The sequence below is a fragment of the Sinocyclocheilus anshuiensis genome, unplaced genomic scaffold (genome assembly GCF_001515605.1).
Source record: "Sinocyclocheilus anshuiensis isolate Anshui unplaced genomic scaffold, SAMN03320099.WGS_v1.1 scaffold75, whole genome shotgun sequence".
NCBI classification, from domain to species: Eukaryota; Metazoa; Chordata; class Actinopteri; order Cypriniformes; family Cyprinidae; genus Sinocyclocheilus; species Sinocyclocheilus anshuiensis.
This window is the reverse complement of record NW_015549634.1, coordinates 259841-272958: the sequence shown is the minus strand read 5'-3', so window position 1 is coordinate 272958 and position 13118 is coordinate 259841. Positions and strand designations below refer to the sequence as shown.

Genomic DNA, 13118 nt, shown 5'->3' with positions numbered 1-13118 from the left:
GGGGGGGGGGGTAACTGATGTGTTGTGGTGAAAATAAAATGCAATCCTCACAGTTTTATGTTGAAACTGCAAATAATAAATATTATAATTAATGCTAATTGTAAAAACAAATTGCATGAGGTATTGCACAAAACCCCTCTCCAGGCGTGTCAGTGAAAACTGCTTAAGAATACAAAAATCACAATGTTATGTTGACATTGCAAATAGATAAATAATAATAAAAAAAAAATAGTGGTAGTAACAAAAAATGCATGTGAAATTGCAAAAGTTTTAGTAAAATTAAACTGCTTATTTTATGTTGAAATTGTAAATCAATAACAAAAACATTTATTAAAAGTCAATTAATAATAATAATAACTGCACCAAATCTCACCTGCATGCAGAAGATTAAAATAAGGAGTTGTCTTAATAAATTTCCAGTAGCGTACATACCATGCAGTGTATCCCGAATGAAGTTCTTTCTCTGATTTCTTCTTTGTAAAGGCAAACGCAAATCTAAACTGTTGAGAATGTCGTCGGGTAAAAGTCACGTGGGAAGGAAAGATGATCCAGTGATGCAGTACCTCCTCAATCACTCGCTCAGGGAACATCCAGCCCTCCAAAAACTATGCCAGGTTCGTATTTCTCTTCATAACGACGTCTGTGGCTTTCCTACGGATAATAGCAATAAAATCCAAAGGAAACGTGAAGGTATCAAGACTATTATCACTTCTAATAAATGCCTATGAATAATTTGTTTGCTTTTGTAATTCCCCAAATGGGTGTTGTACAGTGACTGTGCTTAACGAACTTAATTTCAGTAATTGTGCTTAATTATTATCTCTAGAAAACCATGGAGCATGAGTGGAGCATGATCATGGTGGCCTGTGAGCAGTCGCAGTTCATGGCAAATCTAGCCAGTTTAATCAAGGCCAAGAAAGCTATTGAAATTGGTATGGCACTTCATAATACACTGCACAGATATAAATAATATAATACAGCTCGAAGGTCTGAGCAATCTTTCTGGAGACTGGTGAGATACATATGAACTGACTCTGTTTACATCTCTATTCATGCTCATTTCTGGTCTTATTGTGCAAGAAGCAACTTTGCTTCTCTTTCTTTTTCCATTTGTTGAATGTTTTCTATAACAGAACTTCATTAGTAGTCCACTTTACCGTTCATAAACTCACTATACAAAGCATACGATATTTCATATTCACTATAATCAAATTTTCAAGTAGGAAGTGGAAACCTGGATTTTCCACAATCACATAAATCTGTCCTTTTCAGAGACCATAAACCTTCAGCGCTGCCTTTATGTAGGTTAATATTTAAACCTGAGACTTTTAACATAGTGAATGAATAACGATGTTTAACCCCAGTTTGCTCCAATGGATGAGTTTAATATTCATATAACTTGCTTTGGATGTTTGCTAATTGACAGCTTACAGATTTAAATATTCTCATTGAATCACTGTCTGCACTGCATTAGGTTGTTATATGAATAAACGTGACCCTGGAGCACTAAACCAGTCATAAGGGTCATTTTTTTTAAATTGAGAGTTATACATCATCTGAAAGCTGAATAAATATTACGGTAGAAAATTTACAAATTATCTTCATGGATCATGATCTTTACTTAATATCCTAATGATTTTTGGCATAAAAGAAAAATCTATAATTTTGACCCATACAATGTATTGTTGGCTATTGCTACAAATATACCCCAGAGACTTAACACTGCTTTTGTGCTGCAGGGTCACATATATTATGAAGTTTTTGGATCTCTAAATTCATTCAACTTCTGTGTGATCAGCCTCACCGCTTTAAGCAATCAGGCTCGATTATTTCCTGTGGATTCGACATTATGTAAAGATTATAATCATGTATTTAATAATCTTCCTCTCATGTTCTGAAATCTTCTCAGGCCTGTGTTGAGCACAAAATAGACGTGCGTCTGAAGCCAGCACTGCAAACGCTTGGTAAGATCTGGATTTTTCAAGCATTGTGAACTTATTATATCCAAAATAAAAAAAATGTCAATGTAATATCATTGAGATACTATTATATTTATCATAAATATATATTACGGTTTTAATTTTAATTTTAGTTAAATAGTTTAAATAAAGTTTTAGAAAATGTGTTGTGTGTTTCTCCCTATTATTAGTTTTTTTTATTTATTTATATATCTGTAATTTTTTTATTTATTTTATTTCAGTTATTTTAGTACATCAAGTTAAAATAAATTAAAATGAGAAATATTGGCTTGGCAACTAGCTGAAATAAAATAGGTTTTAAGCTTTAATAAGCTGTACTTTGAAAAAGCACACTATATGGTAAAACTATAATATAAACTATAATATAGTATGTTTCAGTTAATGTTCATTTTAAGTAACAATAATGTTTTATATGTAACTACATAGTAACTACAATAACAATGGTTGGCCCAATGAGATTGGACAGCAGATTTTCTTTTTTTTTTTTTTTTTTATATATATATATATATCAGTCAACATTCATTTTATTTCAAGTAATGAAATTGGCCTTTATGGTCATATAATTTACCTTTGGCATGAGTCATAAAATAATTACACTATTTGGAGTATTTACATAGAAAAGTGCAAAAACATATTTGTTTAAATGATATATTGATGTACATTCAGGTCTCATCTGATGTGAGATTTGCTTTGAACAGTGATGTCCTGACATCTGGAAGTCTAAAGAGTTTTTTAAATTTCATATTAAAGCAAATTAATGTATATTAAATATGAAATGTGTTGAGGATGTTAAGATGAACATGTCAGGGTGTTTCGACCTCATAATGTTTCTATAATGTGTGTGTTATTAGATGAGCTTCTGGCCGCTGGTGAAGCAGAGACGTTTGATTTTGTCTTCATTGACACTGACAAAGTCAGCTACGATGACTACTATGAGAAATCCCTGCAGCTAGTCAGGAAAGGAGGAATAATCGCTATAGATAACGTGAGTGATCATATCTGTTCACACTCATGTTTCTACAATAACGTTCTGCTTTTAACTCGGAGATGCATTCCTGAGAGCGGTTCCATCAAAACTGAATTAGCTAAATTAAGCTCATGCTGCCCTTTAACGAACAATGAGAGCAGACAGTGAGCAGCAGCTGTCAAGAGTTTCAACATAAAAAAACACTATAAAAGCATCATAAAGCATGTGCACTACAGCCTTTTACAGTCTAAAAAAATCTTATTTGTGCATATTCAAACATGCCATGACATATTTGGACAATGCCATTGCCAAAAGCCTGTTTCCACAACAGAATATACAATAAAAAAGCCAATTGCAACTTTTTATCTCACAATTCTACTTTTTTCTTGTTAGAATTGCGAGAGATAAACTCAAAATTCTGGGGAAAAAACTGTATTTTTCCATTCAGTGGTGTTAAGCATCAATGTCTTATGAAATATGATGTACACTGAACAGTTGTTTCTTTCGCTCACCAAAGCTGCATTTATTTGATCAAACATACTGTAAAAATGTGTAATATTATTAATATTTAAAATAGCTGTTTTCTATGTGAATATCTGTTAAACTATAATTTATTTCTGTGATCAAAGCTGTATTTTCAGCATCATTACTCCAGTCTTCAGTGTCACATGATCTTCATAATATGCTGACTTGCTGCTCAAGAAACATTTTTGCTGCCCAATATTTTTACGGAAACCACAATACATTTTATTTCTCAGTATTCTTCTCCTAAGTATATAAAGTTCAAAAGAACAACATTTATTTGAGAGAGAATCTTTGGTAGCATCATAGATGCCTTTACTGTCACTTTTGATCAATTTAATGCATCCTTGATGAATGAAAGTATTAATTTATTTCAAATGAAATATCTGACCTCTAGGTGCTGTGGAGCGGTCGAGTGGTGAACCCATAGGAAGGTGACATCGACTCCATCAGCATTGATAAACTGAACAAGAAGCTCCAACGAGACACCAGAATCCATCTGAGCATGTTAACAGTAGGCGACGGTCTGACATTAGCATTCAGAATATGACTTTATAGTGATATACCATCATAACAGACTGAAGAAAACATTTGCAATCATTTATTTAGGTTGTTCAACTGAGAACATGCATTGCAATAATTGAAAGTTTTGTATTCAATTGTTCATGGTGCCAACTATTGATTGTTTCTGAAAATACATTTCCACAATAGACTTTAATTCGACTGTAAAAGGCTGTAGTGCACATGCTTTATGATGCTTTTATAGTGTTTTTTTTATGTGGTATAAATTTTTCATTATAAAATGAAAGGTAAAATGAAAGGTAAAAAAAATAACTAACAAATACAGCTAGCTAACACAATAAAAAACATGATTTTTGAAAATTCAAAAAAACTGAATTATCTGTTTTTGCACATAAACTCTTTGTATATTTATAAATATTATAAACATTTTTTAAATGTAGTTAATAAAACACAAAACAATTCCAGTTTTAGGACTTTATTGCAAAGGTGGACATACAGAATGTGCGGCTCAGCAGGGAAAGCCTCTGGTCTCGTATCCGTGTCTGTGTGAGGGTTTCTGGAGAGGTCAAGTGAAACAACCGCAACATCTCTCGCCGAAAGAACCCGTTTGAACACCGTAAAGCCTGAATGCAGAGAGAGAAGGACGATAAAGCCAAGCGACCACAACAAACAGCCGACAAAAGCGTCCAGACATCACTAACCAGCAGCGGCACGAGGAGACGCTCCGTGTGCAAATCTACATTCAGAACTTGCTCACCCTCATGTTGATCCAAACCAACATGTAGTCATTTTTAACATTTTTACACAATCTTTTCCACACAAAAACAGGCTGTCAAGCTCCAAAAATGACATGAAGTCATAAAATGATCAGAGTATATTTATGTTGCTCACATTAAGCCATTGTATGGTTTGGAGTTTGGCAGTCGTGGTCACTGTTGTTGTATAGAAAGGAGCTGCATAAACATTTAGGTTTATTAAAATAAAGGTTTGCACCAACATGAGAATGAGTAAATAATAATATTTACATTTTTGGTAAACTATTACTCAGAAAATGACCTGGAAAGGAAAGCACATGCAGATCGAAAGCGCTGGTTTGGAGAGAAATATTGACAGTAAAGGTAGTGCAGCAAATAAATAATAGATGCCTGAGGCACAGGTTTGGGTTCAGCGTTCGGTTTAAACGCGTGTGGAGAAACACAATGCTCAGTCGGGTGTTACGCCTCCAGCTCGAGTCCCAGACCCAGTCTGTGGCCTCCAGCGTTGATGTTCTTCCCATCGAGCAGGGCGGAAAGCATCAGCTTCACTCCTGGACACACACACAGTTTGCATCAGACGCAAGCGTCAAACTCATCATTGGGTCAAACTCATGTCAAACACATTTCACACCAGAATCAGAAGTACTTTTCTATCAAATAAATACTTGATTCTTTCGCTTTTGAGTGAAATATGACATGGTCATGGCTTCGTTTTGTGAGATTTATGCAGATATTCATTTTGGCACTCGTGTTCCAACAAAAAATAAATAAATAAAAAAGCACTTCAGTTAGAATGCACTTATATACTAACCCTACTGCTTGTAAGAGAAATAAAATAAAATATTTTAAACTAAACAAAAATGAAATAAAACAATACTACAATAAAATAAAAACAAAACAATATTTTATACAAAACAGAAAAAAAAATACCTGAAAGAAACACAGATGCTGTTAAATGACTGATGCATCTCAGTGACACAAAGACACTCTTACAGTCAGGTTCAGGATTCTTGTCGTCTTACAAAATAGAGTCTCAAAACAGAGGTGCAGCGTCTGCCGTCTCGCTAAATGAGAACATAAATACATGAACAACAGTCAGTGTCTGCTCTATTATAAATAATTTATATTTTAAAAATACCCAAAACAGCGGAATTACAAGATGGAAATATAGACTAGAAAGATATTTAAACTTGCTCTGCCCTTACGTCCATGACATTGACTCACTGCGGAGTTGTTTTGGCAAATAACTTTAAATAAATAACTTTAAATAACTTTTAAAAAATATACCCCTTTGTATTGCAATGCATATTGTATGTTCAGGGATGACAGATTGAGAAGCAGACATGCTATTTATGACTGGATGTAACTTTTCATACTTTGCAGTAAAAGTGGCTCTCCTATTAACTTTGTCCTATAAGTGCGGCTCTCGTGAAAAAAACAGTGAAGATCACTGCCCTAACTGAAATTATGCATTTTAAATTTGAATATAATTCGAATTTTGATAATATTTAAGTACAAAATTCGAATTTAGTTTTTCAGCCATTTTGACAGCCCTAAAAAAACAGACAAAACGAGCTTTTAAAAAAGCTAAAATAACTAAAAAACATTTTTTGTTTGTTTAAAAATGTTTGTTTTTTTATTGATAGAAATCAATAGAACTGGCATAATTTTTCTTATTTTAATTCGTCCCTCAACAACTCACTGGAATCCAGTCATAAAAACAGAATTTACTGTATAATGCGGAATGTCACGGAATTTGTCAAAGTTTGGGTGAATAAATCAAAAGTAGGTCATTACACTTAAATCAAATCGCAATATTGACTGGTATCTGTAAATATTAAGCTGCAAAAATACCATTTAAATATGAATCCTGCATGTCTCTTTATGAATGAATGGCACAGGCGCGCGGTTTCATTTACTACACACATACTGAAGCGCGCAGTGTTTTCAGCGTCTGCTGTCTCGCTAAATGAGAACATAAATACATGAACAACAGTCAGTGTCTGCTCTATTATAAATAATTTATATTTTAAAAATACCCAAAACAGCGGAATTACAAGATGGAAATATAGACTAGAAAGATATGTAAACTTGCTCTGCCCTTACGTCCATGACATTGACTCACTGCGGAGTTGTTTTGTCAATCTTTCCAGCTCTTAACGCCGAATGTGCTCTTATGGTTTGATACATGATGGGCTAATATAGAAGCAAATAACTTTTAAAAATAAACCCCTTTGTATTGCATTGCATATTATATGTTCAGGAATGACAGATTGAGAAGCAGACATGCTATTTATGACTGGATGTAACTTTTCATACTTTGCAGTAAAAGTGGCTCTCCTATTAACTTTGTCCTATAAGTGCGGCTCTCGTGAAAAAAACAGTGAAGATCACTGCCCTAACTGAAATTATGCATTTTAAATTTGAATATAATTCGAATTTTGATAATATTTAAGTACAAAATTCGAATGTAGTTTTTCAGCCCTATAATAACTAAAGCGGTCTACACAACAAGTGCCATCTTCCAGCTTATATGAGGTGTATCCCAGTGAAACTCACACTAATGGAGGAGCTGGAGTCCAGCATGTATTTGGCGGCGAGGCTGAAGCGTGTGCTGTTGCTGCCGGCGGTCCAGGCCAGATTCACCGCCGTCTCCAGATCAGCGCTCACTTTCTGATAGATGGAGCCGCCAAACTCCGTCCCATCATTCCTGCCACACAAACAGAGAGATGATCGCTGCTCGTGTTCCTCACGCAGCTCTGTCACGGTTAAACGTCAGATTATTGAGGACGGACCAGCGGTGCAGATCTAGTGTCTACAGGGAATATTCTGAACTAGAAACACACAAGTATTAATACACTTCCAATCAACACAGGCACTGTGCAAGCAAGTAATTGCAGTTATTATTTATTATTTTAAATAAAAAATATTGTTGATAAATAGTTATGATAATAATTAACAAGAATAATTGTTATTAATTATAAATTACATTCATAAAGAATTGTATATAATTAATAGAAATATATATACTAATAATAATTGTATATAATAATCATAATAGTTTTTATTAATTATAAATACAAAACAATAACAGTTGTCATTTATAATAACAATATAATATTTATTTTATTTTTAATATTTATGATAAAACAATATTTATTAATTATAAAACATAATAAACATTTATTATTTATACTAACACGCACTGTGTGCAAGTAAGTAATTGCAATTATTATTTATTATTTTAAATAATAATTATAATTATTACATCATTGTTGATAAATAGTTATGATAATAATTAACAAGAATAATTGTTATTAATTATAAATTACAATCATAAAGAATTGTATATAATTAATAGAAATATATACAGGTATACTAAATAATAATAATTGTATATAATAATCATAATAATTTTTATTAATTAGAAATACAAAACAATAACAGTTGTCATTTATCATAACAATATAATATTTATTTTATTTTTAATATTTATGATAAAACAATATTTATTAATTATAAAAACATAATAAACATTCATTATTTATACATTTATATTTATAATAATAACTACAAAAATAACTGTTGATTATAAATGATAGTTATAAATAATAATATTAAACTAATAAAATATTTTCCAAATAAAAACACTAATAACTGTTACGTATTAATTATAAGTAATAATAGTAATAATATTAATAGTTAGTAGTAGTAGTAGTATCATCAGTTAATAGTTATTTTAAATAATAATTGTTATATATTGTCATTATAAATAATATATATTTTTATTATTTTAATATTTAATATCAAATAAATAAAACTCTATTTTCTAAATAATAATGACAATTGTTTATTTACCATAAACAAAAATACTACAACAATAATTCGTAGCAGTAGTAGTACCATTACTGCTAATAAATAATGATTACTTTTACTAATGAATAAATAATAATTGTTTGTTATTAATTATAAATAATAATGTAATATGAATATTTATTATTAATATTATGATTAACAATAACAATACTACTTCTACAAATAAATGAATAAATAAAGACTGACTGCTAAAGCTCCGCAGATGGTGCATATCTTACACATTAGTGTGCAGCTGGAAGTCTCCGGTCTTGTATCCGATTGCGAAGTTGCTGCGAGTCATTTTGGACCTGGCGGTGTCAAAGGTCATCTGGTATCCGGCGAGCCAGCCCTCGTATCCCAGCACCGCCGCACCGTGGATGGCAGGACCGGCGAAGTCGAAATCCACATCACAGCCCACGTTCACGTATTCTCGCTTATACGCTGTCTTCACCTTGCCACTCTTCTTACTGTTTAAACAACACAAATGTGACCCTGGAGCACAAAACCAGTCATAAGGGTCCATTTTTTACGAAATTGAGATTTATGCATCATCTGAAAGCTGAATAAATAAGCTTCCATTGATGTATGGTTTGTTAGGATCGGACAATATTTGGCTGAGATACAACTATTTGAAAATCTGGAATCTGAGGGTGCAAAAAAATCTAAATATTGAGAAAATCATCTTTAAAGTTGTCCAAATTAAGTTCTTAGCAATGCATATTACTAATCAAAAATTAAGTTTTGATATATTTACGATAGGAAATTTACAAAATATCTTCATGGAACATGATCTTTACTTAATATCCTAATGATTTTTGGCATAAAAGAGAAATGGATCATTTTGACCCATACAATGTATTGTTGGCTATTGCTACAAATATACCCCAGAGACTTGAGACTGCTTTTGTGCTCCAGGGTCACATATAAAGCTCAGAGATCACCTCATCTCAAGCTCACGATACTTCACGTCATCGTACCCAGTGTTTGGTGAGAAGGTCGTGTCAAAGGTCAGCTTCAGTCCTTTGGTGATCTGAGAAACACAAAATATAACCAAATGCTAAATATATTATTCACCAATAACTGAGAATATTCATTTTTGTTTTCACAAGAAAATTGTTCATATAGTTTAAACAAACATGAATTAATTATAAATATAATTTAGTTTACTTTTTATTTATTTACTTATTATTAATAATAATACATTATTATTTATAAATTATACTATTTAAATGATAAATAAATAAATAAAGGATTGCTAAGGTACACCAGATAGTAACACATTAAATGTAATTTTAATGTGAAATGGTTTTAATTTGCTAATCATTTTGAAAGGGTTAAAAAGTAAAAGAATCCATTAGTGGTTAAAACATATGCAAAGAGTGAATTTCAGATGAAGAAGTAAGATTTTAGTGTAACTATAAAAATAAACACTACCAGACAAAAGTTTGGAATAATTATGATGTTTTTTAAAATGTTTCTGAAAAGTGATTTTTGCATTTACTTGAGTAAAAATATTGCTAATAATCAGAAATGTTTCTCGAGCAGCAAATCAGCATATTATACTGATTTCTGAAGATCATGTGACACTGAAGACTGGAGTAATGATGCTGAAAATACAGCTGCGCATCACAGAAATACATTACAGTTTAACAGATATTCACATAGAAAACAGCTGTTTTAAATTGTAATAATATTTCACAATTTTACAGTTTTTACTCTATCTTTATTTACCAGTACTTTGACTGGTAATGTGTATTAACACATACTGTACAAGTATTCTTGAATTCTCAGGATTTGCTTCTCCAGGTCAGAAAATCACTATATCCTCCTGACTACCAGGAAAAAACTGTTTTGTCATGTCATTACATTGTTTAGAGCATAAGAAAACTTTTGAAAAAAAAATATTATATTTTATGCATATGTTAGAGGACATCGGGACGTTAAAAAGTCCTGTTTTTAAAAAAATAATAAAAAGACATGAATAGACACGAAAAGGCAAAAACAGTAGGATTTTTGTTTTAATCACAAATCAATTTTCATTTTTTTATTACCAGGGACGTTAAAAAGTCCTGTTTTTAAAAAAATAATAAAAAGACATGAATAGACACGAAAAGGCAAAAACAGTAGGATTTTTGTTTTAATCACAAATAAATTTTCATTTTTTTATTACCAAAAGATGATTCTCAACTATATTATGAAAGATCACGAGTTTCACAATTTGAGTTGAATTACTGAAATAAATGAACTTTTCCACGACATTCTAATTTATTGAGATGCACCTGTATATACAATGTATCAATAAACTGTATCTAATTGGCATATTAATGCGTTTTTGGGGCAACATAGAATGCACAAATAAGTGCAATAACGGGAGTAATAATTAGCAAGATTTTCATAATAATATCTAATATGTCATAGGAATATTGATATATACGTTTTACGTCTCTATAAACATGCTTTAAGTCCTGGTGTCCTCTACAGTGGACATGTATGAAATCGATGTCCTGTTTCATAACAGAAGCTCATATTTTGATTTGAAACCCCATAACATTTTCCTGAGCTGCTGATTTATTATATGTACATGAATGTGCTCTGTACAGGACATCCAGACCTAACACTGTGACATGTGAGGTCTCCGAGAAATCGCTAAAACATAATGCGCTCTCCAGAGCTGGTGGTCAGGAGGATCTAGGTTCTCCACGACTGCAGGAATCATAATGAAGTTATTTTTCTGCACCTGGTCCTCCACGCTGATCTCTGTGCCCAGCGTGTTGTCCGTGCTCCACTTCTCAGTGAAGGTCAGTCCGTACTCGGCCCATTTATACTTCGTCTCCAGGTTCCCGCTGACCTTGTTTGAGTCCATGTTAGACGTGCCACATGTTTTAAACTCCTGACAGTCAAAAACAGAGGCATTATTATATCATACAACAGCCTGCATGAGCTGGAGGACATCTGAGCAACGCCATTCAGAGGAAGAGCAAGTCATTGCATTCAGATGCTTGCTCTTAACAGGGTTAAGAAATAAAAAATAAAATAAAAAAAAACGTTGTCTTTCTCTTTATTTATTCCTTCCCTTTCTAGCTTGTACTTATTTGAACAATGCCTAAAACTTGATATTTCAAGCACTTCCTGTGTCTGTTTGCCTCTTTAAGAAGAATTGCTTTATGTATTCCTCATTTGTAAGTCGCTTTGGATAAAAGCATCTGCAAAATGACTAAATATAAATGTATGTAAATGTAAATGTTTCTGCAGGTTTGATGAAGGTAAATTTAAGGGATAAATAAAGGAAGCACAATACATTAATATGTTCTGTGTTATTTTGGTATAATTTACTATTATAGTTTTTATTAATATTTTGAATTAGTTTTAATTTTATATGATCTTTTTCATTTTAATTTTAGTTCATTTGTGTGTGTGTGTGTGTGTATATATATATATATATATATATATATATATATATGTCTTTTTGTCAGTTTCATTCGTTTTTTTTTTTTTAAATATGCATATTTAGTTTTAGTTTTAATTTTATTATTTTAATTTATTATTTATTTGCTAATTTTGTTCAAAATTAAGTTAAATTAAAAGGAGAAATGTTGCCTTGGTAACTATATGACAAATTAATTTCAAGTTATTTTTTATACTTTCATTTTACTTCAGTTTGGATTATTTTATTTCAAATTACACTTTTTATGTAACACCATAAAAAAAAACGTATAAACCATATTTTTTTTATTTGTAATGTGTGTGTTTGTATGTATGTGTGTGTGTGTATAGTGATTTCTATATTTTGCATCTCCAGTAAAAGTACCTTGATTTAAGGATGTTTAGATATTTGTACTGGAATCAAGACATAAAAAAACTGAGGAAGATAATGATCTTTTGCAGTTCATGCAACATTTACTGCCAGTGACTTCCTGCTCTGATTTAAGACTTTTTTAAAGTCTTTATGTATGGAAGGGTGAATTAAGACCTGAAACAGAAACCCTTAAATCCCGTACATGGATGAACTGCGCACAGAAAACGTGAATTAAGAAAGTAACGCAGAAAGCACGCACCACTCCGTTAGCAGACTTGGTTTTGACGTCAAGCTTCACCGTCCCAAACCCTTCAGCATTCAGAAACACACAGGTGTAAATATAACACAATATGCATGTTTGAAACGAGTGTTTTCTGCAGAGCTGAGGGAGAGAAGCGTGTTACCGTAGCCCTTGTTAAAGACGTCCTTTGCAGCCTTTCCCAGGTCTGCGTACGCCGGAGGAACAGCCATTATATCTGCAGACACAATGACTCTTTATTACATTTTATTATCATTTTATATATTTTGTTCAATTATAAAGAAAATATACACAGTACACGCAATTTAAAAAAAACTTGACAAATTGACCGCTTGAAAATTATCAGTGATTTCTACTGTTCCAAAAGAAACTATTAAAAAAACATATTTTATTAAACAATAAATATTTTTCATGTAAATGCATGCAATTTATTACATACAATAACACTAGAGAACAACTGGTC

The 13118-nt window shown here is 31.8% G+C and overlaps 2 protein-coding genes across 2 annotated transcripts in view; one reads left to right on the top strand and one right to left on the bottom strand.

Annotated features, from left to right (window-relative positions):
- Positions 1–4222, top strand: part of LOC107659643 (catechol O-methyltransferase domain-containing protein 1) — a 5763-nt gene extending 1541 nt beyond the window's left edge. Inside the window, 6 exon segments of the mRNA XM_074186903.1 lie at positions 484–614; positions 827–958; positions 995–1012; positions 1910–1964; positions 2831–2964; positions 3866–4222. Coding sequence (XP_074043004.1) covers positions 510–614; positions 827–958; positions 995–1012; positions 1910–1964; positions 2831–2964; positions 3866–4018 — 597 coding nt within the window. The 5' untranslated portion in view covers positions 484–509 and the 3' untranslated portion in view covers positions 4019–4222.
- A 982-nt stretch (positions 4223–5204) lies between these two features.
- LOC107659642 (voltage-dependent anion-selective channel protein 2) lies at positions 5205–12877 on the bottom strand. The gene is made up of 7 exons (XM_016448654.1): positions 12801–12877; positions 12656–12705; positions 11338–11490; positions 9578–9630; positions 8840–9067; positions 7307–7455; positions 5205–5296 (listed from the first exon to the last, which is right to left on the bottom strand). The coding sequence occupies exons 1-7, from the start codon at positions 12865–12867 to the stop codon at positions 5205–5207; spliced, it is 792 nt and encodes a 263-aa protein (XP_016304140.1). The 5' UTR covers positions 12868–12877.
- Positions 12878–13118: the final 241 nt, after the last annotated feature.